General features: G+C 39.5%; 3 protein-coding genes across 3 annotated transcripts in view; 1 reads left to right on the top strand and 2 right to left on the bottom strand.

Annotated features, from left to right (window-relative positions):
- LOC145999898 (uncharacterized) overlaps window positions 1-27533 on the top strand; it is a 201173-nt gene that overhangs the window by 23717 nt on the left and 149923 nt on the right. The gene's annotated exons all lie outside the window — the stretch shown is intronic.
- On the bottom strand, window positions 1210-11317 carry LOC146000154 (uncharacterized). The gene is made up of 5 exons (XM_083137495.1): window positions 11289-11317; window positions 10492-10526; window positions 9405-9526; window positions 6487-6868; window positions 1210-1304 (listed from the first exon to the last, which is right to left on the bottom strand). The coding sequence occupies exons 1-5, from the start codon at window positions 11315-11317 to the stop codon at window positions 1210-1212; spliced, it is 663 nt and encodes a 220-aa protein (XP_082993621.1).
- Window positions 15367-21663, bottom strand: LOC145999895 (uncharacterized). The gene is made up of 3 exons (XM_083137168.1): window positions 21494-21663; window positions 17058-17439; window positions 15367-15601 (listed from the first exon to the last, which is right to left on the bottom strand). Exons 1-3 carry the CDS (start codon window positions 21650-21652, stop codon window positions 15507-15509), a joined length of 636 nt encoding a protein of 211 aa, XP_082993294.1. The 5' UTR covers window positions 21653-21663; the 3' UTR covers window positions 15367-15506.

Genomic DNA, 27533 nt, shown 5'->3' on the forward strand with positions numbered 1-27533 from the left:
GATCAACAAGTTCTCAATGATACAACCAGTTTTACTCATGCTTTATTTTACATTTGTTCGATGAATTTTATTTTCTCCATTAACGCACCAAGATTTTTGTCGCACACAATTAGAGTTTGAAACTATATTAGCTTCTGGATAGGAGCGTACCCAAGACCTTCTTACGTGGGCGATAATACCACTTTTCTCTTTTAACTTAGGACATGTGCTGTCAACTTGGAGACTTAGGAAAGCTTTCAAAGTCATAATCCATCTATTTACTTCGCTTCATATATATACAGAGTGATTTGCCTGGTGTGCAGTCTCTGTATACTCTGCCCTCTGATGGATCTGGTGCGGGGTACACTCAGCTTGCAACAAAAGCTAAAACTAAATGCTAAGAGCTCTAAACATGGTCCTCCAAACATATGCGTTATTAGATCTAAGCGGAATTGCAGGTTTGGAATTGTTATTTTTGGAGGGACAGGTTTAGAGTTATTAGCATTTAGTTTTGGAGATTGTTGCAAAGTGGGTGTGCCCCGCACCAGGCTCTCTGACATGAGATATTGTGTGGTTGAGTTGACACTAAGAAAAGTTCACTTCATGTCTGTGGTACAGTCAACGGCAAAGATAATGGTAGGCAAATTGTCCACCACTATTTTCATTGCTTTTTTTATTCTACATCCTGTATTGCTTTAAGGAATTGCACTATGTTGGTTCGAAGCAGGCATTCTTCTCTGCTTATTGACGTCATTATTTCAATTAATTGTAATCACATTGTGTAATACAGACCGAATTAAAATGATGGTGGACAATTCGTCTATTTCTCTCGCCGTTGTACAGTGGGATCCATGAGTATTACCGTGCAAATTGTCCATCACCATGTTCGTGCACTTTATTTGACCCAATAAGAGCTTCAAGAATTAAAAGGAAACTCAAAACAAGCTGTTGACAACTTCTGCACCAGCATACATAAATATCCATCGCTTAAAAACGCATAAGATGTAAGAGAAAAATTAATGAAATAGTTATGGACAATTTGCATGGTAATACTCATAGATTCCACTGCACTAACGCTATAAGACATATGATGAAATGAGTTTTGCTGCAAAACCCTAGAGAAAATGTTTATTAAGTATATATTCGAGTTCTTACGGATATGAATTTGAAAGAAGACGTAGTGCTACAGATTTTTCTTGAAGTCAATACAGGATGAAAGTTCTTTTTGTGCTACGATATTCTGATGTCAGCACAATTTTGGTAAGTTTCCTGTGGTCCACAGCCAGCTGCCGATGTTCCATCTCCGCAGTCGCCCCATCTAGTAGCTGAAAAGTAAAACAATTTTGTTATGTGGCATGAGATATACCAGAATTCTTGTTTAAATGCTAGAGGCAACATTATTGCTTAAAATTTGACAAATATTTTGACGGTCATTTGTGAATTAAAAATGAACGACTACCCGCCATCCATAACGTAACGCCAGGGGTCCCGGATTCGAATCCCGTCCTGGGCATGGATGTTTGTGAGTGTTCATTCATCAACTTCATCATATCACCACTCATCCCCATCTTCGCAAATTAGCTAAGAGTGACACAAAAGGCGAAGTAAAGTAAATCAAATCCATAACTGTAAAAATAACGGTAAATGTTTTGGTAAAGTAACTTTAATTCAGTAACTTTTCAAACTTCTTAGGGTAAAAGTGTGAAAATAACTTAGGACAAATTTACTGTCGGAAGATGTCATCACCATCTGTAGTGAGTCAATTGGAATTTTTTTGCTTAGTGAACAGGGAGATAGAGGTGACGTTTGTTGTTGTTTTAGGTGTAAACAGAAAATGCATTTATCTTTCAAAAATCTTTATCTCTGTTTAAAGGAGAGATAAATGTACATTATGATTATCATTATAATTAAATATAAACATTTCAAGGAATTAAAATAAGGTAAATTTCTCGTATCGAACAAACGGCTGAAATTTGCTAGTTCATTTAATTTGAATATTCGTACTTACGTATTCTGAATTGAGAAACATTGCTGAAGGTGGCATTTCGCTTATTTCACGGAAATAAGCTCTATTTGCGACATATCGAGTAAGTTTTCTACGTTTCTTTTTGCCTTCGGTAACACGCAAAATGGCGGTCACAGTTTCACTACCGTACTCGGCATGCAGTGTTTCCACCCCACTGCACCCAAAATTACCTACGTAGCCCCACAAACCATTGACGCATAGCCCCACGAACCATTCATACATAGCCCCACGAACCATATCTGGTAAGGTTAGGTTAGGTAGGGTCACGTATAGGTTTCAATAGTTAAAAATTGGTTTCGAAAAAAATATGAGTAGCCCCACACACCATTCTCGCATAGCCCCACGAACCATTGACACATAGCCCCACGAACCATTGACACATAGCCCCACGAACCATTGACACATAGCCCTACAAACCATTTGCGGAAACGTACCTTTTTCAGTTACAGAAAACACGTGTTTAAAAACACTGACCTGGATTACGTCATCACACACAGGCTACATCCACCTGGAAGTAAATGGATGCAAGAGCTTTCGTGCATCGGTCACACATTTATATCGAAAAATAGATGATTTACCGGCAAAATTCAATGAACGATGCGAGAAAACACTTCCCCGAACTTCCACAAGTATAAAGACACTGCATTCGGTAAGTAATTTTTCCTGTAAATTGACCTAAAATAATAATAACTTCAATTTGTTACATGGGAACTATTTCTTTTTTATGTTCCCTTATTTCGCATTTGGCATTCCTTTGCTTTAAAGCAAATCTAGCTGTTCTTATTGAACCAACAATTCAATTAACATTTGTTAGTTTTTTTATGTTTTGTGACCTAAATAAAAGTCTGCTACGTTGGTCTAGGGTAATAAAATGAGGTATAGATTTTTCTTAAACTTTTTGCATTCAATTTATTAACCAGTAATAGCATATACTTAAGATAGTGCAGAACTCCGTGGCGGAGTGGTTAGCACAATAAGCTACGACGCCAGGAGTCTGGGGTTTGAATACCGGTCTGGGTATTCATCATATCATCACTCATCCTCATCGCTATTAGTCAAAAGTGGAAGAAAAGCGACGAAAAATAACAAGAAATCAAATCGAATTAACATATGTCGAACGTTTACTCATAATAAGTTCAATGGTCTCCGATTCGATTCCCTTCCTCCACATATCCAGGATTGATAAAGGTCCAGGAATTGTACAATTCCGGTCCGGAAGAGAAAAAAAGAACCTTTTTATCTTTCAAGTATTTCAATTCGGTCCCGGAACCGAAATGTCACGCGAGGAAGAAAAAGTGTTAAAAAAAAAGATTCCATTTAAATCGGTTCTAAGTTAATTCTCTGAGGAAAGTGGTACCGTAATACTGGGAAGAGATATTATTACGGTCCATGTTGTAGTTTCGGTCCAGTCCGTTGGCGATTCGTTGCAGGCAAGCGTGGTATGCAGGTTCGTAAACAGCTTATCCACTCATGAGCATGAAAGACTAATGAAGCTGTTAATGTGTATGTGGAGGGCAAATTTTGAACAAAAATGTATATGTTAGTGTTGAGCATACTACTTTGAACCAATAGACTTACAAATTCTCACTGATACCGATCCTTGGAAATTGTAACAATTAAAACTTATTCAAAATATATATATTAATATTAATCGTGAGTATTCCACCCCAGTTATAAAAATCAGAGTCTTGCTTTTTCAAAAATTAGATAAGAAAATGAAAATACCTGTTTAATCACAAAATATAGTTTTTTCACATAATATTGATGCATAATCAATGGTAACTTCGAATTTTTCATAACTTTCAGTATTGTTGCACGCCAACGATCAAAATGACAGTTTGCGATACCATTGGCTTCAGCCGACAACAATAACTGTTACATCAGTTATTGGAAAGCCGGAGAAACGTCACATGATGATAGGTATGTTGTCCATATTACCGTGTTTACCATCGGTTCTTTATGTAATTTTTAAACATTTACCTTTAGTATATAGGCAATTGCTCATTATACCGGGTGATCCGTTTGAGATGTCAGAAAAATAAACCGTTATCTACAGGAGGTTAATGTAAATATCTGGAGATCCCATTGCATTTATACACATTTATTAATGTCCTGAGGCAAATTTTTACATTTGTGGCTTGTGTTTGTATTTTTAGCCTGAGTATGTGAAATGGCCAATGTAAACTCCGTATTTTAAATTAAATATCTTACATTTGTATACCGTATAGTTGAATTAGAATTTTTGGATACATAGGAATCTCACAGACCATTTATATTGTTAATATATTAATATATTTGTTTGCATGTGTGTGGTTGGTGAGAGGTGGTAATACGTAAGGCTGAAAAACATCTGCTTTTAGGCCTACTCTTAAATTTGTGGAAAGTTCGCCTTGAAAACCGGGAATTGTACCAGGCTGTCCCAGAAGTCCTGCACCATCAGCACACTGAGCTCCAAGAGATGAAGTTTGCGAGGGTAGGTGGCGCCACCGGTGAAAGGCTGTTGGCAGGCATAGAGGACAGGTTCGTGGGATCAAGTGAAGGCACGCACAGCATGTGTCGCGAGTGTTCCCGTGAAGTTAAAGTGGGCACGATGAGTGAGGACCAAAATGCACTTCGTGCAGTGCTACGTTTTTTATGGAAAAAACGACTAACAGCAAAAGCGGCAGCGGAGGAAATTTGTCGTGTGGAGAACGAAGAAGTGGTGAATCGGTCGACAGCTTCCCCTTGGTTTAAAAAAATCGCTTCGGGTGATCTACGCCTCGAGGACAAGGCCCGCACGGGATGACCTCCGATGGACATTAACGAGCCTCTGCAGGATGCTGTGAATGCTACACCACAATCCAGCACACGTTGGTTAGCAAGAGTGGGTTGGGGCATCCAAATCGACAGTAACCGTCGCTTGCAGGACATGGATTACACCAATAGACAACCCGACAGAGTCCGCACGAGCTGACAGAGGTGCAGGCCCAGCGCAGAGTTGCAATTTGCCAGACATTGCTACAAAACCCGCATGATCTTCGTTTTTGGAGGAGAATTGTGACAGGAGACGAGAAGTGGGTGTTTCTGAAAACCCTGATACACGTAAACAGTGGATGAAAAGAAGACAGGAGGCCATCGCCCATGTGAAACAGGACAGATTTGGGGAAAAGCTCATGCTGAGTGTGTGGTGGAATATTGACGGGATTGTCCATTATGAGTTTGTTCCAGAAGGTCCTGCTGTAACAGGTGAACCGTATTCTGAACAATTTTGCCGAGTGTATGCCATTCTGAACGGGAAATACCCGGTATTAACGAGGAGGAAGAGGTTACCGCTGCAAAATGACAATGCTCCTAGTCACCTGTCTCGAAGAGCGACCAACACCCTTGCTGAGCTTGACGGATTTGAGTTGTTACCTCACCCCGCCTATAGTCTGGAAGTTGCACCATCGGATTATGGTTTGTTTCGCTCTCTCTCACATTTCCAGTGTGGTCGGCACTTCAATTCATATGACGAGGTAAATTCTGCCTGTCGTAAGTTTTTCAATTCTAAACCTGCCACCTCGTATCGCCATCAGATTGAACTGTTGTCGCAGAGATGGGTGAAGGTAATTGAACATCGAGGCCTGTACTTTGCTGATGTATGGTGCAGGACTTCTGGGACAGCCTGTAGTTGAATTCTATCCTAGAGTGGCCACCCTGAATACATAAAAATGTTTTCCACGTTATCCATAGTCAAACTCTGCCTTTTGTCTGTGTGGATCATCTTAAATGCTGAAAATGATATGTGAACAAAAACATAGTCAGTGGTGCAAACTTCAATGCCGAAACGTTACTTCGCAAGGCGTGAATGCGTGCAGGTAACAATGGCGCCAGACATTTTGCTTTGTTTAGAGCTTTGAAAAATCATTATGGATTTAGGAGGGAGAGACATCGACTGCAAGTATGTTCTTCCAAACATGTTAGTCAATGAATTGTTTCAGTACCAAACCGAGCAAATAGATCTGTGCGATATAAAAATCCTGAAAATCTTGAAGAAATCCATAAAAACCTAAAAAAAAGGTTTGATTTAGGCGCGTAAACCTAAAATAGGTTCTAACAAGCAAAATAGGTTACTTTAGGCACTATAAAACTTCGTCAATTGTTGCGTTTTTTAATGAAACATTGATGTAACTTATTTCTTATTTACCTACAAAGGAAAAAAGTAGGTAAAAACCTAAAATTCGAGGTCTACTGATAAGTGACTGCATGTGAACCCCAAAGACTTATTCTTCTTAAGGTATACAGGCACTAACTCAAAGTTGAAGATATATAGATCGGCAATTGGTCTGTGCTAAAATGCAGCAAACGTTTGTGAAACCCTACATACAGAAATCTAGTAGGTAAGAAAAAAAAACAAATGAAGGTTTTCAATTGACTCTCCCTTGTATAATTAATATGTGCAATAAGTATGATTTGTTAGCGTAAACAGTGCCAAATTTTCAGAATACGCCCCTGTTATTTACCCGTTATATAGCGCCATTGGATGACACACTGGGAACACTTGAGTCCACGTGGAAGCTGCACGTCGACATCGAAGCTGCCCTTGTTGCGATTGGGCAGGTAGTACTTGGTCCCCTCGCCGTTGGCCACTCGTAGAAGGTGCCGATCGAGGCACTCCTGCGTCACCAACTTCTTGGGGTCATCGGTGGGGCAGGCCCGGAACTCAAAGTAGCCATCGTGGTTGGCCGTTATTTGCACGCTGAAGGTTGCCACCTGCCCCTCCTTGTAGTCCGCCGAGATGATGCCGAGGCCGTATTCGCCGCCGGCCTCGTTAGGGCGAGGCCGCTGGATGTCGTGGCGATCGCCACACTCGCCGCACAGACCTTTGTTCTGGTCCCATTGAACCTGGAATAGCAAAAGAGGTAATATTTTTAACAGAAATTTCGCCCGTTGACTAAGTTAGCTCCTATTCGAACTTTTCAGACTCAATTCCAAAGCGTATTTACAAATATAGCAAATCACCGCAACTAGATGTGAGATATGCTATCTATATATTTCGATTAGGCAGATAATTATGCACGTATTAACTATTACCTTTCTCATTGCATAAAACTTTTGGTGCTTCCATCACTATTCACTAATTCTATCTGTATATACTCGAATCAGAAATATACGAGGGTATGTTGAAAAGTAATGCGTCCTATTTTTTTTTACGGTGTAAACGCATTTTGGATTTTCATCAACCATGCATTGTACTCATCAAGACTTTCCCGCTTCTGTACGTTCCAAACTTCTATTGCCAGAGGTTGATGAACTGTAGCTAGGAAAATGGCAGTATATAACCATACTATAGAGCGACCACAAGGAAAAAACCTCGGACGAAAAGTCCCACGCAACTTCCCTTCTTCAGTTCGGCTCGGGCCATAAGGAAGTATGGTCCACTCTCCCCCTCCCCTCCACGCTCGAGTACGGTGCACAGGAGTCGCGGGTCTGCGCAGGTTTCTTTGCTTGTGGTTCCACTATACATGTGTATATCGTTGCGCCTGAAGAAGTGTGCGGTGATCGAGTTTCTAACCACAGAAAATGTGAGTTTATCGGAGAATGAGGGCCTTTTTATGGGGATGAATGTGTAGACGTCAGTACTGTACGATCTTGGACTGTTCGTGCTCGTAATGAAAATCCCAGTCGAGGAACTCTCAACGTGTATGACAAAAAATGGAGTGTAAGGCCGCATGCTGCAACTGACGAAGGTCATTGATTAACTCATTAGAGAGAACCGTCACACAACCCAGACAGAACTTGCATTCAAGTGTGGCATATCACGGAAGTGAGTACAGGCGATAATCGCAGATCTGGGATATCGAAAACTTTGTGCACGCTGGGTGTCTTGAACATTGAAATGGAGGAAGGGGATGAAGTATGAAGGAAGATAGACTAAAATAATACGCTAAACAAACGGGAAATATTTAGTAATATTTTTTTAAGGGGAACAATGTAACGTAATGAATCTGACTTTCGTCTCATTTTGAGATTATATTTCGGTATATTCGTAAGATAAGAATGTGCTGATTTGATTTGATTTGTGTTATTTAGCGCCGCTTTTCTGCCACTTTTGGCTAATCGCGACGAGTAATGACATTTATGAAGGAACACTCTCAATGAACACCAATGCCCAGAGCGGGATTCGAACCCGGGAACCTCTAGGATAAGAAATGGACTCACAAATGCAGTTTATTCTATGAAGTTTAGTATTTATAGCGTAGTTTATAATCCTTCACAAACAAAAACAAGTTCTCTTACTATCTGGGTACATTACAACCCTGCTTAGAATGTCTGTAATTATCTACAACTTTTTTTGGCCTACGAACCAAACATGTGTTAAATCAATCAATCTTTTATTTTGGATGTAACAGCTTTTAAGCCGGTTTTTGTCCATGATTTCTTTTTGAAACATACATAATTACTTTAAATTTAAATTATCGTTATATCTCCCCCCGCATTATTTCACACAAGTTGTAGACTATTAAAACTATTTAGAACAAAAGTAAAATAATTTCTCTTTACAATATCATGTTACATATTCTCAAGAATGTTAACAAACTATATACCAGTTGAAGATCTGGATTGGCCACCAAACTCAGCAGGTTTATAAGAAATTAAACTTAATAAATTACACAAAGTTTTGTATAATGTATTTCTTTCTCTATTATATTTTGAACATTCCAGTAATATAAGATGTACATTGCACTTTTCCAGCCACATTCGTATCTCTTATTATTCGTTACACAAATTCTGAATAAATGTTGCTTAGTACATAAATGTCCCGATCTCAGTCTGTTTATTAACACAAATACATTTCTTGTACCATCGACACGATGAAACCATGCTTCATGTGTCTTGAATATGCCCTGTAGTGATGTATGTATTAAGATACATGGTGACCAGCGTACAACGAACGTTGTAAAAATATAAGTGTTGAAGAAGTGTGACAACTACATTATACTCTTTATAATTACCAACATTTTTCTACCAAGCGTCAAGCATAATACATGAAATATTATCATGGTTTATTGATGTTTTTTGTAGTCACGTGGTTATCTACGTTTTACTTTTCCCAACAGATGATGCTGAAAACGGAGTACATGTGTTTTTGTTGTAAATAGGTTTGCTTTCATCTGTTTATGATCCAACTTGAATAAAAAACGGAACTTTTCATTCAAAATAATACTTTAAACTAACATTAGCGTAGTTTATATTGTCTGAGTTATAGATGAATGTATTCTTAGCATGCACAGACAACTCATGTAGACGTAGTTTTATAATGTACACATAGCAATCGGCAATGACGTTTCATCATAAGTAAAGTTCACAATGCAAGATACTCATTTTAGAATCTAGCCTTTTGCTGTGGATTCTTTGTGTAACTCCACAGAATACTCACCCCGTAACCTCCACAATAGAGTTCATTGTCGTTATAGTTAGTTGGGGCGTTATAGCCATATCTCCATAGAGATGACCGACTGGTAGGGACTCTCAACCAGCCATGGGCAGAAGCGCCATACACAAACAGAAGAACATCAAGAAATACAGAAACTCCAATCATCCTAAAACCTAGCTATTAAACCCAAGTTAACAAATGCACGTTACTCTTCTGTGTTGGATATATATAGGTAACATGGATCAGTTTCTTTGAGATAAGGTTTCTGTAACAGCCTCGTGAAGGACTTTCTTACGATTGCACGTAGCTATTCAGTATAGTTCATATTGTTGTTGTTTTTCTAACATTACCGAGTGCATTACACCTTCATTATCTGAAAGAACGTGGCGATTCGTAAGTTCTGTTTCGTAAAGGAGTGTCCTCTTCAGAATTCCATGGGATTTTCCTCTGTTTTAATTGATATGAGCAGTGGCGTAGCGCCCCTCCCAAATATCTTGTATGATATATTTGAGAATCATTTGTTGTTTAGTAGAAGAAGATGCACACTAATGCTATAGTCAGGATTCTGGAGGTGTGTGGGAGATTATGTCTGATATACACACTGGAAGGGGGTCAAGGGTAAAAGTATAATCAAGATTGTGGGACAGACTGTATACAGCTTGAATTTACATGTATCAACTGTTATTTACAAAACGACCTCAAGGCTGTAACACTTAATCAAGTGAGCTTCAATTTTGTTATTTTAAAGATGGTGCCTCCTGTACACAGTTCCAGCAGTGAAGGGGAGTGGTTTCTTGCCCTCTGTCAGCCTAAAACTTACAGAAATTTGTCGGCAAATGAAAATTCAATATCTCTGTGCATGCTTACCAGCCCAGCAAGTTTACTAATAGAGGAGAAAGTTCGACATTGGCCTCAGTTCGCATGCAGATGGATGGAAAGGCCTTCGAAGTATGGCTCATAAGTGACTGCACGTAGACCACAAATACTTATTCTTCTTAAGGTTTACAGGAACTAACTCAAAGTTAAAAGTATATGTACGTAGATCAGCAATAGGTCTGGGCTAAAATGCAGCAAACATGTGCAAACCTACAGATAAGAAAGATACTAGATAATAAACAAAAACAACTTAAGGTTTTTCATTTGGTTCTCCGTTGTATATTGTACAAGTATCATTTCATTTGTGTCACAGTAATGTATGTTAATTATTAGAAGGGCGTTGCAGGCAAATGATAACTTCAAACTGAAGGAGTGTTTTTTGAGGGTCGGGCAACAGTAAGATGGAGAAAGAGGAAAGCAAGAAAGAGATCAAAAGAAAACGGAGAAGGAAAATAAGAAGGAGAAAGAAATTGAGAGATGGATGGAGAAAGAGAGAGAGGGAGAGAGAGAGAGAGAGAGAGAGAGAGAGAGAGAGAGAGAGAGAGACAGACAGACAGAAAAGGAACGAGGGAATGAGAAATAAATCTCAGAAGCCAAGACTATTGAAGCACAAGCCAAGAACCGACCAGATCAGAATTCCCTCTGGTAAACTGCTTAGGCGCCTGTGCAGAGAAACTACACACAGACAAAAACAGCGGTTTATTCAGCTGTTTAGGTCCATCTCGCGAATTTTAAAGGTAGCTTTATTCCACCCTTTCTAGGACGACACGTTTGTTTCTGATAAATTTGATCACCTTTATCTGAATATCTTGGATCTTTTTTTAAAAATGTATTTATTTAAATGAAAGGGCCAATTTATTCAAGAGAAAAAGTGTTTCGACTGTATTGGGTGCTTTTATGTTCATTGTAGGGTTGGAAGCGAGCGAAATTAAACACTTGTACAATGATATAGAAGAAAAACATTCTTAAATGATCTTGTGAAGTCAAAATATTCAAATTTTCACTCCTTACCTTCTCAAATTGAATTCTATTCGTCGCATCAGGCATCTGAAGGCTTCATAATGCTGGATTATTGTTATTTTTTACTTTTCTTTTGTCAAATTCAGTCGCTCTACTTCCACTAATTGTATAAGCTTCAAGTGATCATCATTCATCCTCCACGATTAGCCGAAAGTGGCAGAATAGCAAGGCAAAATACATCTTACAAGACATGTTATTATTCCATTAAGAGATATAGATGGCGTGGAATATTAACATAACAGTGTGAATTTATATTTCTAGCTTATTTCTAGTCAATAATATTCCAAGTTTGTGTGCGGAATCAGCATTTAATGAAACTAATTTTCAGGTTGAGATAAATAAAAAATGCAAGTTTTATAGTGTAGCAAATATGTTTTTAGTTCCAGCTAACGACAAATGAAATTCCTAATTATGCTTTAATTATAGTAGACTGATGGAAAAAAGATAAATATGAAAGAGATTGTTAGAGATCGGTTAGTTCATCGAAATCTCCAGCCTAACTATTGCCTATTTTTGGGGGGAGCAGGAAAAGATTTATAGTATCCTTGCCTTGACTCATCTCACCCAACGGTCGTTAGGTGCTGGGGCTTGCCCCGAGTTGATACCTTCCTGGAGATGAGGCCTGCTCGAAAAAGGTTTATAGTAAAAAGATGGAAATATCTACGTTATGAATTAATTATCTCTATATGTATATAATCACAAAACGAATATTTTGTTTATTTTCTTTTTCATACTTGAGAACTGTCAAAGCTGTTCCTGCGTGAATGTCCCTTTATTAATTTCACGTTAATTGCTATTTCATCCTAGCCGACCTCCGTGACGCAGCGGTTAGCACAGCGAGCTACGACGTCAGGGGATTGAATCTGAGCACGGGCGTTCTTTGTGAGAGCCCCTTCGTCAATGTCATCATGTAATCAGTCATAGTCGCGATTAGCCAAAAGCGGCAGAAAAACGACACTAAATAAAAATCAAATCATGTCAAACACCAATTCATCCGAAAGTAACCAAAAGTGGCATGCACGCGTCGTAAAATGAGAAAAGTACCAAATACAGAACGCAGTGTATTATGGGTACGAACTTCGGAAATAGAATCGGAGTTGTGGCTAGATATTCACACACACAAACATGCTAGTCTCGGTCACGTCTCGTCTAGAGTTGTCTCGTTTTTCTCTCGTCTCGAACCGTCCGTGCTCGCGGCCATGAAATCCACGCTGTTCCAAAGTCTACCTTTCTTTGAGAATAAACAGCGGTCACTCGCTTCAGGGAATTTCCACTTGTAGGATAAGTTCAGTGCCTTCCCTCTTTTTTAAGCGACAGTGATAATATCAGTGAATATTGCGTAAAATTTAATTACACCCGTTCAAGGTTTTCCAGCCCTTCTGGAAACAGAACCACGCTCTTCACGATAATGATAAAGGCAATGCCCTGGATCACGTGACAAAATCATCACAACAGCAACAACAAATAGATGAACATTGAAATGCAGTTTGAAAAGCCATATTGTTTCGGCTAATTTAGTGGCAGTGCTGTGTACCGGGTAGGAAACTTCAGGGTTGTAAAACGATCGTATAGAAATTCCGGGTTCGACTCCAGGATAGGAAGTGGAGTATTTGAGTTTCTTGCATACTCTAATCGTTCGTATATTATGGTGCTATGGTCTAATGCACCATATTATTAATGTTATTAAATCGTTAGTATATATTTGACCACATTACAATTTGCTCCCAATGTGAGGTATATTATTGACCAGCTTTGAACCAGAATTTTTCCATTTCGGGGTGTAAGTTGGTTTTTTGGGGTCTGTAAGGTTAAATTTTAGAGCCGAAATGACCATAAATTGGGCCTTAGTGAAAAAGAAATTTCAAGACGTGATGAGGAAATTTGGGAGGTGTTGGGGTGTGTGTGGACAAGTCGTTGTTTTTAAATGAGGTAAACTGTCAATCTCAGTGGTGAAGTGGATAGCGCGCCACGACCTTAGTGGTCACGGGTTCTAATCCCGGCCTGGGCATGTTGATCAGTGTCCCTTCATCAATTTCATGATCGTCGTGATTAGACAAATGTGGCTGAAAAAGCGATGTGGAATAAACTAATTTAATCATTCAATTAAATGAGATAACTATCTCAGATCCGTGTTCTCAACTTACTTTCCCTGGCGACATTCCTTCTCTTACCTATTTAAGTATGTACCTTTTACATTCTTTATTCGCTTAAAGCACTTACAGATTACTATCATGAACCATATTATGTTGCTCTGTACTAATAAGCTTCGGGTATGACAAAGCTAAATGCTAGCTGGAAGTAGTACATATATTCGCCGCAAGATGATGCTGTGTGCAAGGTGCAGCACTAGTGCCACCTGACGCAGGAAAAGTGAATGATTTGCAACTCGAGTGATTATTACTTGAAGCAAATTTCCTGTGCGGGCAAAATGTTCTAAGTTTAGCATTTAACATTTATTTAAAATAAAGTGGTAATTGTTTTATCGAAGACACGGCGACTCACATAGTGTGATGTTTCGTTTCCTGACTTCCATTATTGCTGACTGATTGACTGGCGTTATTTTTGAAGTGTGGGTTCCGTAAGCCCTACGCCCAGTGGCTGCGATTATGGGGGCGAGGAGGGGCAGTTGCCCTCTCACCTTTTCGCCACTTTTACCCCCGCACTATACTAAACCTTATCTACAAAATAAAATATACTGGCTTTGCCCCCCCCCACCCAATTGGTTGCAAGAACCGAATATATTGTGTTTATGGTCCTTGTGCCGTAAGCGCCGATTTTAGGGGGGCAAGGCACTTTCTGACCACCAAAATTCCTGAAGAAGTATATACATTATACATAAATAAATATTGTGAATCTCCCCCCCCCCCCCCAAATAGAAATGTGTGAAGTTGGCGCATCTGTCTTGTGCAATTGCTGATATTACACAACAGCTTCAGGCTACTTTCTACAACACGCTCATGTACAGTCATGTACACTACAGGTTTTTAACGATTCTATCAATGGTATCATTACAACCCAGAAGTGTCCGTGACTGTACAAAAGAGATACGAAACTAGATTTATATAGGACCCTTATTCGTATCTGCAAGGGGGGTTAGCCACTGAGCAAAACTTGCTAGGAAACTGGCCCTGCTATGAATTAAGGTGTCAAAGGTGTCATACTTGCATACTTTTGGCTTCATAAAGCTACTTAATTACAACAGTAGACTGATTGTATAGCTACTCATAAAGTAATATATAGTTGCAGTAGCATTGCTTCAAGCATTACAAACACATCCAATTGTACACCCAACGGCGTAAGAAACAGTAGGCGAATTGACCATCACCATTTTCACTCGATCTGTATTACACAATGTGATGACAATGAATTGAAATAATGACGTCAATAAGCAGAGAACAATGCGTGCTTCGAACCAACACGCTCATGTACAGTCATGTACACTACAGGTTTTTAACGATTCTATCAATGGTATCATTACAACCCAGAAGTGTCCGTGACTGTACAAAAGAGATACGAAACTAGATTTATATAGGACCCTTATTCGTATCTGCAAGGGGGGTTAGCCACTGAGCAAAACTTGCTAGGAAACTGGCCCTGCTATGAATTAAGGTGTCTAAGGTGTCATACTTGCATACTTTTGGCTTCATAAAGCTACTTAATTACAACAGTAGACTGATTGTATAGCTACTCATAAAGTAATATATAGTTGCAGTAGCATTGCTTCAAGCATTACAAACACATCCAATTGTACACCCAACGGCGTAAGAAACAGTAGGCGAATTGACCATCACCATTTTCACTCGATCTGTATTACACAATGTGATGACAATGAATTGAAATAATGACGTCAATAAGCAGAGAACAATGCGTGCTTCGAACCAACATACTTTCATTCCATAAAACAACACAAGATGTAGAATAAAAAAGTAATTAAAATAGCGGTGGACTATTTGCCTACCATTATCTATGCCGTTGACTGTACAATTATTTGGTTTCAATCTTTGGAAAAAAAATATAATGTGAAGGACCCTTTAAGAAATAGTAGTCAACAGTTGATTTTTTTGCCAATATAATAATTTCATTATAATGGAAATATACAATGAGTTGTAGGTAATGATAGTATGGAATATGTTATAATATGTTCCAGTTTTTCCTCTTACGGAACGTGTTTGGAGGAGACTGTAATTTTCAACTTTTGATCTTTGAACTTCACACAATCTCGACGTCAGCGCAGTTCTGAAAAGTTTCCTGTGGTCCGCATCCCATAGTTCCAGTACCATTTCCACACTCGCCCCATCTGGTAGCTGAAAATAAAACCAATTTCAATGTAAAGTTTTGATGGTGTATTGTTTTTATAGGCACCTACCAAGAGGATCATGAAGGCCATAACCCCAATTCCTGAACTTAATATTCTTGAAGAAAATAGGCCAGATATGTTTATTTCGCTTCATTTTCCTATCTATATATTGTCATTCCAAATGCCTTTTTGGAAGCCTATTCCCCTTACCCCCTTCAAAAGCTTCCTGGGTGCGCCAAGGATCGTAATGTAACTTCTACAACGGCTGTCTGCAGGCGATGAACGTATTTCTTCATTCATCATGTTTCATGTCGCTTTTCTCCAACTTTGGCTTTGATGAGGATGAAATGGTGATTAGCTTGAATTTGCTGAATACACAAAGAGACACCCATTTCCAGGCCAGGACTCGAACCTGTTCGCTGGTTTATTATGTATGTAGTAGCTAACAACATCGTGAGGGCTCCCTTATTTACAATAGGTATCAGCTACAACTTTCAGGACAATTTATGTCAGTTTGTTAGTATATATTTTACCACATTTTGAATATATAGTTGTTGTTTTTTCATTTTGCGGTCACTTTCGAGCAGTTTCTCCCCATTGGAGGTCCCTTATCAGGTGAATGATGCAGCCCCCACAAGCCCCCGTAAATCCGGATCTCATTGTCTTCTATGTTAGAAAGCTCGTAGCTCGAAAGAACGTAGGTAATCATATTGACATTTATATTGCTTTACTTCAATGCCCCAAATATTATTATTATCCTAGGAACAAGTATTAAATAAGTGCTGAATTATGGCTCTAGTGCAGGGTTCCCTAAACTATGGTGCGCGAAACAGTACTGTTACACATTGATACTGGTACGTGAGCTTGATACAAAAATACGGAAAATTATTGTTAAATCTCCTGTATTCAATAATACATAATTATAGTTATTTCTTATTTTAATATATATGTAAGAAGGTAATCTAACAACAGTTTTTGTAATTGTATAATCATTAGTTGCTAGTATTAGCTTATGTAATCCTGTAATTTTAAATGTTAGCATTGAAAATTCTGTACGGTTACTTGGTGTTACTGCGAAAGTATGAATTTTGGTTTAGTGGTACACCAGTCTAAATGTTTTACAGCCCCTGCTCTAACGAGTAAATAAATAATAATTATACTTTTTAGTGTTGACTCGGTGTGTTTGTTATCTTATAGTATGTCGAGGATTGTATCATTACACTCGACAGTAGGTGGTTTGTTTTTGTGCATAATTTCAATGCGGATCTAACATCCGACTAACTCCGCCCAGTTATTGTTTTCTCATCTTTCTGCGCAGCCAGCTACCGTCTGCGCAGGTTTAACACAGAATCTCAGCCCACTTGTCGCTTTCCCAGCTTCTGCGCATGCTCTGGAAGCTACCTCGCATCTTTCTGCGCATCAACGTATCGTCTGCAAAGATTATAGCCTCGCTTCGCACTTACCAGTAACGTATCTCCACTGGACGACGCAATGTGAGCATTTGAGTCCGTCAGGCAGCTTGACGTCAACATCGAAGTTTCCCGCGTCGTGATGGGGCACCTTGTACTGAGTTCCAGATCCGTCCGCCAGTGGGAGCAGGTGTCGATCGAAGCACTCCTGAGTTGTGAGTTTCTTAGGGTCGTTGGTGGGGCATAGGCGGAACTCGAAGTAACCCCAGTGGTTGGAGGTGAGTTCGGCCGTGAGTTTTGCTACCTGGCCGGATGTGTAGTTCGCTGTGATGATTCCGAGGCCATAAGTGCCTCCCGCTTCGTTGGGGCGAGGTCTGGCTTCCTGCCAGGGGTCGCCACATTCGCCGCACTTTCCGTCATTTTGTTCCCATTGAACCTAGAAAGCAACGAAATGATAAACGTGTATAATACTGTACAGGGTGTACCAAATGTCCCATTACCCCCCGTTGAATTGTAGACAAACCTGCAAAATGTTATTTTAACAGCATGCGTATGATGAGAGGATGGTATACCATTAAATCAGACCAATGACCACCGTTTACTCCAGAGGATCTGTGTGCCCACCGCCATTTTCATGGTACAGTATTATTCGCATCCAGGTGCAATGTGAAATCCTCGGTAACATGGTTGGAGTGAGGGAAGCAAACGCACTGCGAACAGCTTCTTGAAGTTCCCCAGTTGTGTGATAACGATTATGGGCGACTTTCTGTTTGATCTGTCCCCATAGCGCATTATCACAAGATGTCAGATTTGGACTTCGGGGTGGACATTTTAGAGGTGCTGGTAAATTTGACGATCCTCGTCCAATTCATTTGTCTCTGAAGAATCATTGAGGTATTCTCTTAAAATGGCAACCTGAAATCCAGATCTGACATCTTATGTTACGGAGGATTTCACATCGCACCTGGAGGCGAATAATACTGTGCCATGAAAATGGCGGTGTGCACACAGATCCTCTGGAGTAAACGGTGGTCATTGGTCTGATTTAATGGTATACCATCTTCTCATCATACGCATGCTTTTAAAATAACATTTTGCAGGTTTGTCTACAATTCAAATAGGGGGGGGGGGGTAATGGGACTTTTGGTACACCCTGTATATGGTGCAATGGAATTTCCTAGGCAGTCCTCTAATGTGTCACGATATCATTCCGTTTCTTGCCGACTTCCTTGGCGTAGTGGTTAGCGCTAGGGATGGGCATGAAATTCGGATAACGGATATCCGGCTTTCAAATCATCCGATATCTGTTTCAGATTCAACGGATAATTCGGATATCCGAATAGTATATATTTGATAAAGGATTCGTAGAAAATCCGTGCAGTGAAATACAAACAAAAAAGGTGGATATCCCGTAATATAGACAAACGAAAAAACTGTCCGGATAATGCACACATCGGATATCCTACATCTCGGATAATCCGTATATCTGGATATAGAATATCCGGATAATCCTGATATCAGAATCTCCGATATCCGAATATTTATTTGAAATCCAGATAGAATATTATCCGATATAGGGATTAGATTTTATCCGGATTTTGCAATCCCTAGTTAGCACAGCGGGCTGCGACGCCAGAGGTCCCGGGTTCGAATACCGGCCTGAGCATGGGTATTCTCTGAATGTCCCTTCATCAATTTCATCATATCATCCGTCACTCATCCTCATCTTCGCGATTAGTCAAAACTGCCAGAAGAGCGAAGTAAAATGAAGCAAATCAATCACTCATTGTGAGATGTGTTACTGTCAGTGGTGCCGATTGGGTGCAAAAACTGGGGTTGGTGCATGAACAGTTTACTTCTCTCGGTAGAGGTCTTAATGCGGGTGCTAAAAGTAGCAAAAAGTGGGAGGCAACAGCCCCCCATGCCCCTCCTAATCACCGACAATGGTTACTCAGGTATACTTACTTGCACCCTCTCCACCACAAAGAATCATGGGTTCAAGACTGCTGGTGACAATCTTATGAAATAAGGCGATACATTTCAGTGCAGGGTTAAAAAGGGTTTGAAAGTAAATTTAATATCACACTGTTATATATCATAACATGACATTTTCAATATATTGTATTATTATGCATGGTGAACTGGCAGCTGTGGCCAATTGTAATAGTCTGTGCATAACAACTATGTTGAACATTTATTTTATATCTCTTATTATGTGTAAAAATGTAAATCCACTTCGATTTTGATTTAAAATATTTCTATTATGAAGTTCCACTCTGACATCCTGTATTTTTCATTGTTCTGAATATTAACATACACACAGCAACACACATAAGAAATCATGTAGTATGTCCCTGACAACTCTACTGAGCCTACAGCATCCTCGAACCACAGCGTTCTGAAGCTTATTGATTCGATGCAAATTAATTTCAAACTGAATTTGCAGACAATGTTTTTCATGGTTCGGAGTACGCATTAATTTGAAAGCCTTGTAGTGCGACTCACTTTGCGGATTTCTGTGTCAATGGCGCCATCTATTGTTATTTTGTTTCATTTTGTTTCGGTAACGTGAGCAGGAAATTGATATCCGGACCATAGCAATACGAATTTTGATCCTTAAAAGCATTGCCACCGAGTTTTTTTTCTCTTTTAAAATCCATCCGTTGTGGTAAGTAAACTCCGATAAACAGCACCATGCAGGAAACGTTTAATGGCGATTTCCATGCAACTGGATTCAATTCACAACCGTGGACTTTGGGGTGCGAGGCATTTTCTTCCACCCTCTTCAATTCCTCAAGAAGTACAGGGTGAGTCAAAAGTCCCTGACCAACCCGTATAAAATGAATGGGAGTGTAGATTGCATCAATTGATCATGGTAGTAATATGTTAGGCCTAGTGGGAAACTTTTTGGTGCATGTCATGACAACGTCCGCCATTTTGGATCCAACTTCATTTCTTTAAATGGGAAGGGGGGCATGTGGGGTATGGATTTGGACTAGAATTTCACCAGGAATTCAGTGGTGAAGTCAGATTTATGAAAACTTTAATATATTTTATACATAGAGAATATTGGTTTCCTCAATCTTGCTCAACCATTGGCGGCGATTCAGTGGGGCGTGGGGGGAGATCAGTTGGCCCCCACTTTTGCCCCCTCACTATGCTAAATTTTATCTACCAAGGGAAAGTAAACTGTCTTTGCCCCCCAGTTTTGGAACCCAATCGCCGCCACTGCGCTCAACTAATATTTATGTGAACTTGGCCCATTATTGCTTCAATTTCACAATTTGACCCTGAACATAATTCCTTTAATAGAAGTGATTCAAGCCAGAATTTGCAGCAGTTATAATTAATTTCATAAATACAGTTTGGCTGTGTACTGTATATAAATATTCTGATTTGCCATAAACTTAACAAGAATTTATTCTTAAAATGTTAAAAGTCCACTTTATGTTGAGGCATCGGTACCGACTGTTTAACTTGTAACATGGTGGTGTTGCTTACTACCCAGACTTGAATTTTCAGTGTGAGTTGAGAGGTTGCGGAAGGCGGATGTGTTGTTCACGTTTGTCGATTTGTGTCCGTCCTTGTACCAGCTGTGTGGGGTCAGTAAAGACCCCACCATGGTATTTGCGTAACCTGCACGAGGTCTCCCTGATCATGTGGCTGTGTTGACATTGACTTCGATCTTGCTGTGGACGGAGAATAGTCTTTCCTATCTTTAGATAAGTGGGAGGCAGAGAGAAAGACACACACACACACAGACAGACAGACAGACAGACAGATATATATCAGTGGCGTATACTGAGTCCAAGATTGGGCTATCTCACGATGTCACGTGGTCCTAGGCTATGAATAGAAATAAATTTACCAACTCCTAAGAAATCAGGTTGCCAACTCATAAGAAATCAGGTTGCCAACTCATAGGAAGTCAGGTTGCCAACTCATAGGAAGTCAGGTTGCCAACTCATAGGAAGTCAGGTTGCCAACTCATAAGAAATCAGGTTGCCAACTCATAAGAAATCAGGTTGCCAACTCATAGGAAATCAGGTTGCCAACTCAGGAAATCAGGTTGCCAACTCATAGGAAATCAGGTTGCCAACTCAGGAAATCAGGTTGCCAACTCATAAGAAATCAGGTTGCCAACTCATAGGAAATCACGTTGCCAACTCATAGGAAATCAGGTTGCCAACTCATAAGAAATCAGGTTGCCAACTCATAAGAAATCACGTTGCCAACTCATAAGAAATCAGGTTGCCAACTCAGGAAATCAGGTTGCCAACTCCAGATCGATTTTTCTCCTGTATTTTATTCTCTAGACTTCTGGCTTCGCATATAGCCTAGCTAGCCTAGAATATACGCTCCTGATATATATATATATATATATATATATATATAGAGAGAGAGAGAGAGAGAGAGAGAGAGAGAGAGAGAGAGATTGAGAAAAACTGACAAACATAGGAAGGGAAATATACAAGAGGAGATATATTTACCCCATAGCCACCGCAGAATAGCTCATTGTCGTTATAATTTTTCGGCGTGTCGTATCCGTACCGCCACATTGACGATCTACTAAGCGGACTTAAAAGACGCCCATGACCAGCGACTCGACACACGAAGACGAGTCCAAGCGCTACCAGAATTCGCCCCATGTCTTCTCAACTCGAACAGAACCGCACTTTCCACATATTAAGTTTCCCCCCCTTTTATATCCAGGCACCCACGTCCAACTTATCTGCAGATAAACCATGCCAGATTTGCCGAAGAGCTTAGCCGATCAGCCCTCGCTTAATTCACGATAAGCCGCGAGTAATTATCAATCGGACACGCCCCCTAGAAAGCTGCCTTGTTTGTCTTATTGTTTCTTATCATCCTTTTCTTGATTCGTCAATGACTTTGGCCTTGTTTTGAAAGTTGTTAGTAGAGTTTTTCGCGTACGTAAACACAGCAATTATAAGAACACAAATAATATCTCACAAGTTCATTGCATTGTACACTGTATCTGTACACTTTCTCTTTATTTTTGGTTTAGGGGAAGAAGCTTAAATATTCAGCGTAAGAATCAAGTATAGTTCAGGAAAACCTTGAAGAATCACGGGCCTTATCTTTTCAAAATCTTGAGGCGTGAAGATGCGTGTGTCCACTAATTGGTCTTCATTGTTTGCCAGTCCTTGTTGGGATACCCAGGTGGCCACAAGCCTCTTCACGACTCGTAAAGGTTGTTCCGAAGATGCTTTATGAATTCAAAACTATTTACGTTATCAGGGAACACTTTTCACTGTTTTATAAAGTAAGTCTTTTTAAGTTTTGTTTCGGAAACTCACAGATGTTCAATGTGTGCTCCTTGTGTCACACGGCACCAGTGATGTGCCGTAGACTATAAGTTTACGTCTACATGCGTTGTCTACACGTAATCTACGCGTAGATTACATTGGGTTGTAGTTTACATAGACTACGTAGACAATCTAAAGTGCATTAAAATTAATTTTCAAGGGTTTCATGAAAGGAAAGTGAAATTTTCAACTATACTGGTTCTTAACGAAATGAAAAGAACCCTATTTACAACAAAAATTTCTCGTCTGTTCTATTATCAACTATGGATAAAGATAAATAGTATGCAAAAAACAACAACAGATGGCAGTCGTGAGCCAAGAGTGGTCTTTTCTCCATAAAACACTAGAATATTTCCTATATTAAGTTTCTTCCTAGGTGAGAAATTGTTCGAATTTGGAAGAAAGAGTATGAAAAGTTCTCCTCACACATCAGCAACTGATACGCAGTATAATTTTGTTTTACTTCCACGGCACCCTTTGCTAAGTTATCACCTTTCTCCATGTTGTTTACATAGATTACGTAATCTACGTGTATAAAATAGTCTACGTGTAGAATGTAGACTACCGTTGTTTACGCGTAGATGCACATCACTGCACGGCACACATCAAGACCATAATCAAATTCAACCCAAACCCGGTGTAAGATACCTGCGTCTACACTTTTGGAAGGCTGTGGAATAAAATAAAACGTTTTTCTGAATGCTGAGCACACATAATAATTTGTTGTGGCATTTGTAGTTTCAAACTGGCCTTTCTGTGGACTTTTGTGGACTTCACTGGAAAACACGATCCACTTTTTCTTCTGAGACGGTGGGTCGGACTTTTGCCTTTACATAAACACCCTGTTGTTTCAAATTTTCTGTACCAATCGTAGCTCGACTGTCTAGTAGGTGCTGGTTTTCTGGAACGTATTCGAAAATGTTGTACGACAGTAACGGAGTTTGTTTCGGCTAGTTCAAGAACACAATATGATTTTTCAACAGCGTTTGCAGCCATCTTACCAATTGTTACGCTCGAACAACAATCACCGACAACAACAAACACCAACCTTGTGTCCTATCGAAACTTCCACAGTTCCTCAACCTACCAGCGCAACATTCATGTCGATATTACGAATAGTTTTTGTTTTATAAGACACTAGCTGATTAGCCGGCGTTGCCCGGGTATTTATTTATCCCAATCTTGTATTAGACAGGAAAATAATGAATTCTGTGTAAAATGTAACTAATTTTAAATGTGATCGTGAATGTCACCAATTACCTTAGCGACTCCGAAAACTATGGATTCGACACTAATCTAGGTCATTTATGGCATTTTATTTTTCACCCACTCTCGCCCCCCATGCCGATAGGTGATGAACTTGGAGTTGAACTGCATTGGGAGTGTCACGAAAACTATGGATTTCATTCGCAACACAGCCTGAATATTAGACAACCCGAGAAACACTATCGTTGTGCGGATTGCATAGAGTCACGGATGTCTGTTTGTGCGGAATTTAATATCGGTTGTTCTGGATTATTTTTACGTCACTTCTTCCAACCCCACCCCTAGGGGTGCCAGGGGTGTCTTACCCCAAAATATTATTTCCAGATTGCAAGTGATACGCGTACCAAGTTTGGTTGAAATTGCTCCAGGCGTTCAAGATTTGTGCCGGAACAAACATACATACACACACACACACACACACACATACATCCATTGATATATATATATCAGGGTGGCGACAGACCTGTAAAACCTGGAAAACCGGGAAAAGTCAGGGAATTTGAGGTGTCAACAAAAGTCAGGGAAATGTCAGGGAATTTCGTCTTCATTGACTTTTTAATTATTTTTTTAAATTTATTTATTTAAAGATATCGTTATGGAACTCTGCACGGGAACAGGAAATCTCGTTCGTAAGATTCGGCCTCAGCTTTTAGGCCCCTTTTATGCGCAACACAACCAGTGATGGCAGGAGGAGAGAAAGAGAGAAATTTCTCTCGTCCTGGCTTCTCGGCGGGAATTTTAAATACGAACACTCTTTGTAGGAAAATTGTTATCACTCTGCCACTATGGGAGCAATCTACTTCGGATAACTTTTGTTTTGCAGCTAAAACATCATAGCATGCAACCGTGTACAATTCAGAATGCCGAACCAAGGAAGGGGGGTTTGGGGGCGCGACCACCGAATGTCAATGAAAAAACAAAAATCTGGAGTTTGCCCCCTCTTCTCCCGCTATTTTGGGGAGAAGCCGCGAACTTTAGTATTCTTTTCAAAGAATGGATATTTCTCAAGAGAATGAAACATGTTTCATGTTCTTGTGTTCCATACAAGTTGAATAATAAGCAAAAATGTGATTTTTACGAAAAATAGGTAATTTGCATTTTTGGAGGAAAATTGTTATAACTCTGCCACTATGGGAGCAATCTACTTCGGATCAGTTTTGTTTTGCAGCTAAGACATCATAGCATGCAACCGTGTATAATTCAGAACGCCGGACCGAGGAAAGGGGGTTTGGGGGCACAACCCCCGAATTTCAATGAATTTCAAAGAGATTGAAACATGTTTCATGTTCCTGGGTGCCATACAAGTTGAATAATGAGCCACAATGTGAAACTCTGTTCGGAAATGTGGCATGGATATGTTGCGGAGAAGGGGGAGAGGTTGATCAGCAATATAAATTTTCCAGGCTTGCTCCAGACCTGTGTCAGAGTTTCCACCCAAACATAAGAGTATGAAGGTCCAAAATGCACATTCATTTCGAAATCAGTACCAGTACGACCTTACTCTGATTATACCATATGGTATCATTGGGGAAGTAAAGGTTAAGCCTCTAAATATTACTTGGAAAATGCATTGAATTATCATTGTTTCTTGTCCGTATGGGAGTAGTAAGGGGACTTGTCAACAGATGGAGGGGATAAGAGTGGGTGGTGCCGTCCGATAGTTGTCGGACGTCGTAGTAAGGCATTTTGTTGGGCAAACTGAAGGAACATAGAAACAAATAGCTTCCATTGATACATTCGATTTTTGTCGAATATCGCCACCCGACAAAGTATCTCACTACAATATGCGACAGAAATTGTATGGACTGCAACATCCAACAAAAATCGCATGCATAAACAAGAAGAGCTTTAGACTGCAAATATGCTGCTCGAATTTTGTTACTCTTCTTGCTCACTTCACGTTATTTTATGTAGCAGTGCTTACGAAGGTTTCCTTTCATCATCCTGACGTATTACTGGTTTCGCACAAGTTAATAACATACGTTCACAATGACATTGCACTATTCTTAGATATCAAGAAGAATCCAACCAAATGGGATATATATTGAATAATATCACGAAAAAGTGAAACATAAATCTGCATTGGTGAACGTTATAAAAATTGGCAAGTCCATGCTCCCAACCTCAAATTTACTGCAACACTAGTATTGCAATGAAATTAACGCCACTCCCTGTCCTGTCTGTTTAAACTCATGAGAGATGGTCATTAATCTCTCACTGAGTAAGGTTAATGTCCAATATTATGAAATAAAATACTAATAATAAATATGTAAATATTTTAATACCATATTTACTCAAATCATTCAATCATAAAAGGAAATCACTTTCTTCAAGAATTGACTTTTCTCTGCCAGCCCTGCTAAATTTTCACTTTCCATCTACTGATTTATACGAGGGGTGGCCAAAAAGTAATTTCCAATTAGTAGGGACATTGATTTTTCGCAAACGCCAAAACCGTGAAAAATGGTAATTTTTCGCCGGTTCGAAATATCGAAATAATACGAATTTGGCATAAAATGCGAATTATTGGCGTTTTTAGCGATTTTCTTTTAAATAAAATTCCTAAAACAACGAAAAATTCCATGAAATCCAACATTCTTGTCTTTTCTAGGCCATGTTTGTGTACATAGAACAATCAAGTTTTCCAACATTTTACTCAAGAGTAAACTATAGAGTTATACGTACATGGAATAATTCCGACAGCCACATTAAATCATGTATTTCCCACGATTTTTTCAACTTCTATCAAAACCATTTGCATCACAGAGCAAAGTGGCAGGGTTCTAACAGGAGATCGAGTGCGTATCTACCGTCACACGGGAGCCACATCTTCGTATTTGTCACACGAGATATGTTTTGAATTACCAAGCTAAGTGCGCACCATCGGCATTTGTCGAGCGAGTAATAATGGAGCTCAGTTATTAGGGCGTCTGACTACTATGCGAGAGACCCGGGGTCGATCCCCTGTGGGGGAGAACCAGGATGTTTTCCACCTATTCAAACTGTTCCGGCGCCCATCCAGCATCACATGAAGTTGGTACCTTGAGGAAACTTTGAGGGATAAAGGTAGCCAGGAGCATGGTGCTGATCACATCACCCCTACCTTCAGCCGTGATCAAGAAAGTGTGGGGCTCTAACTCCACACCCCTACTATATACCTTCATGGAAAAGTGCAGGGGAGCACTTTACTTTTACTTCCTCAAAAATCTGTTCCAACATATCAAACTGTCACAAAAATACGTAGACCATGTGACCTACAATTTAAAATAATAGTTTAAAACCACAATGGAGTATTACGTTTCGGTATATTTGGCAGGTAAATGTTCTAAAACAAAAACGCGAATTTTGAAAAACGTAACACTAACAAGTCAAAAAAAGATAATGCCATTTTTTGGTGCCATAATATATCGGTATCTGTCACGTGAGATTGATTGATTTTAATTTTTTGGGTGCGTCGCCGCTTATGGTCATTATGCACCCTTCAGTATATATACGGGGAGAAATTCTATTATCTAAAATCCTTACCTTAAAATTAAAAAAGAGGTATGGAAAATAACTTTCCCAAAATAACTTTCAAGATATCAAACTCTCACGAAGAGGCATAAGCCATGTGAGTTACAATTTGAAACAGTAGTTTAAAAATACCATGAAGGTATAATTTCAGAAATTTGCCAGAAAATTTGCTAAAATGAAAATGTGAATTTTGGGAAAAATAACACCGTTTAGTAAAAAATAAGAAAATAAACCAATTAAAAAAAATATCAAGGTCCCTCCCGATTAGGCATAAATATAACAAGAATATCAGTTGTAATTTGTTGCATTAGTAACAGTGAGTCCTAACCTAATTTTCGGCATAATCACCACTATTGTTCTGGCATTCGTCGTAGCATGGCACTAAATTTTGTATGCCCATGGTATATGTGTCTGACAGCAA

Source organism: Lepisma saccharinum, chromosome 16, assembly GCF_977018435.1.
Source record: "Lepisma saccharinum chromosome 16, izLepSacc3.1, whole genome shotgun sequence".
NCBI lineage: Eukaryota > Metazoa > Arthropoda > Insecta > Zygentoma > Lepismatidae > Lepisma > Lepisma saccharinum.

Bases quoted from the DNA above. Each gene is read 5' to 3' on its own strand.
- LOC146000154 (XM_083137495.1), bottom strand. From the start codon at position 11,317: ATGCGACGAATAGAATTCAATTTGAGAAG. The intron at 10,527-11,288 runs GTAAGGAGTGAA...AAAAACCTTAAG, and splicing joins ATAGAATTCAATTTGAGAAG to TTGTTTTTGTTTATTATCTA. The intron at 1,305-6,486 runs GTAAATAACAGG...TTTACTTTTCAG, and splicing joins CCAATGGCGCTATATAACGG to CTACTAGATGGGGCGACTGC.
- LOC145999895 (XM_083137168.1), bottom strand. From the start codon at position 21,652: ATGGGGCGAATTCTGGTAGCGCTTGGACTCGTCTTCGTGTGTCGAGTC. The intron at 17,440-21,493 runs GTAAATATATCT...GTTGCTTTCTAG, and splicing joins TATTCTGCGGTGGCTATGGG to GTTCAATGGGAACAAAATGA. The intron at 15,602-17,057 runs GTAAGTGCGAAG...TTTTATTTTCAG, and splicing joins CCAGTGGAGATACGTTACTG to CTACCAGATGGGGCGAGTGT.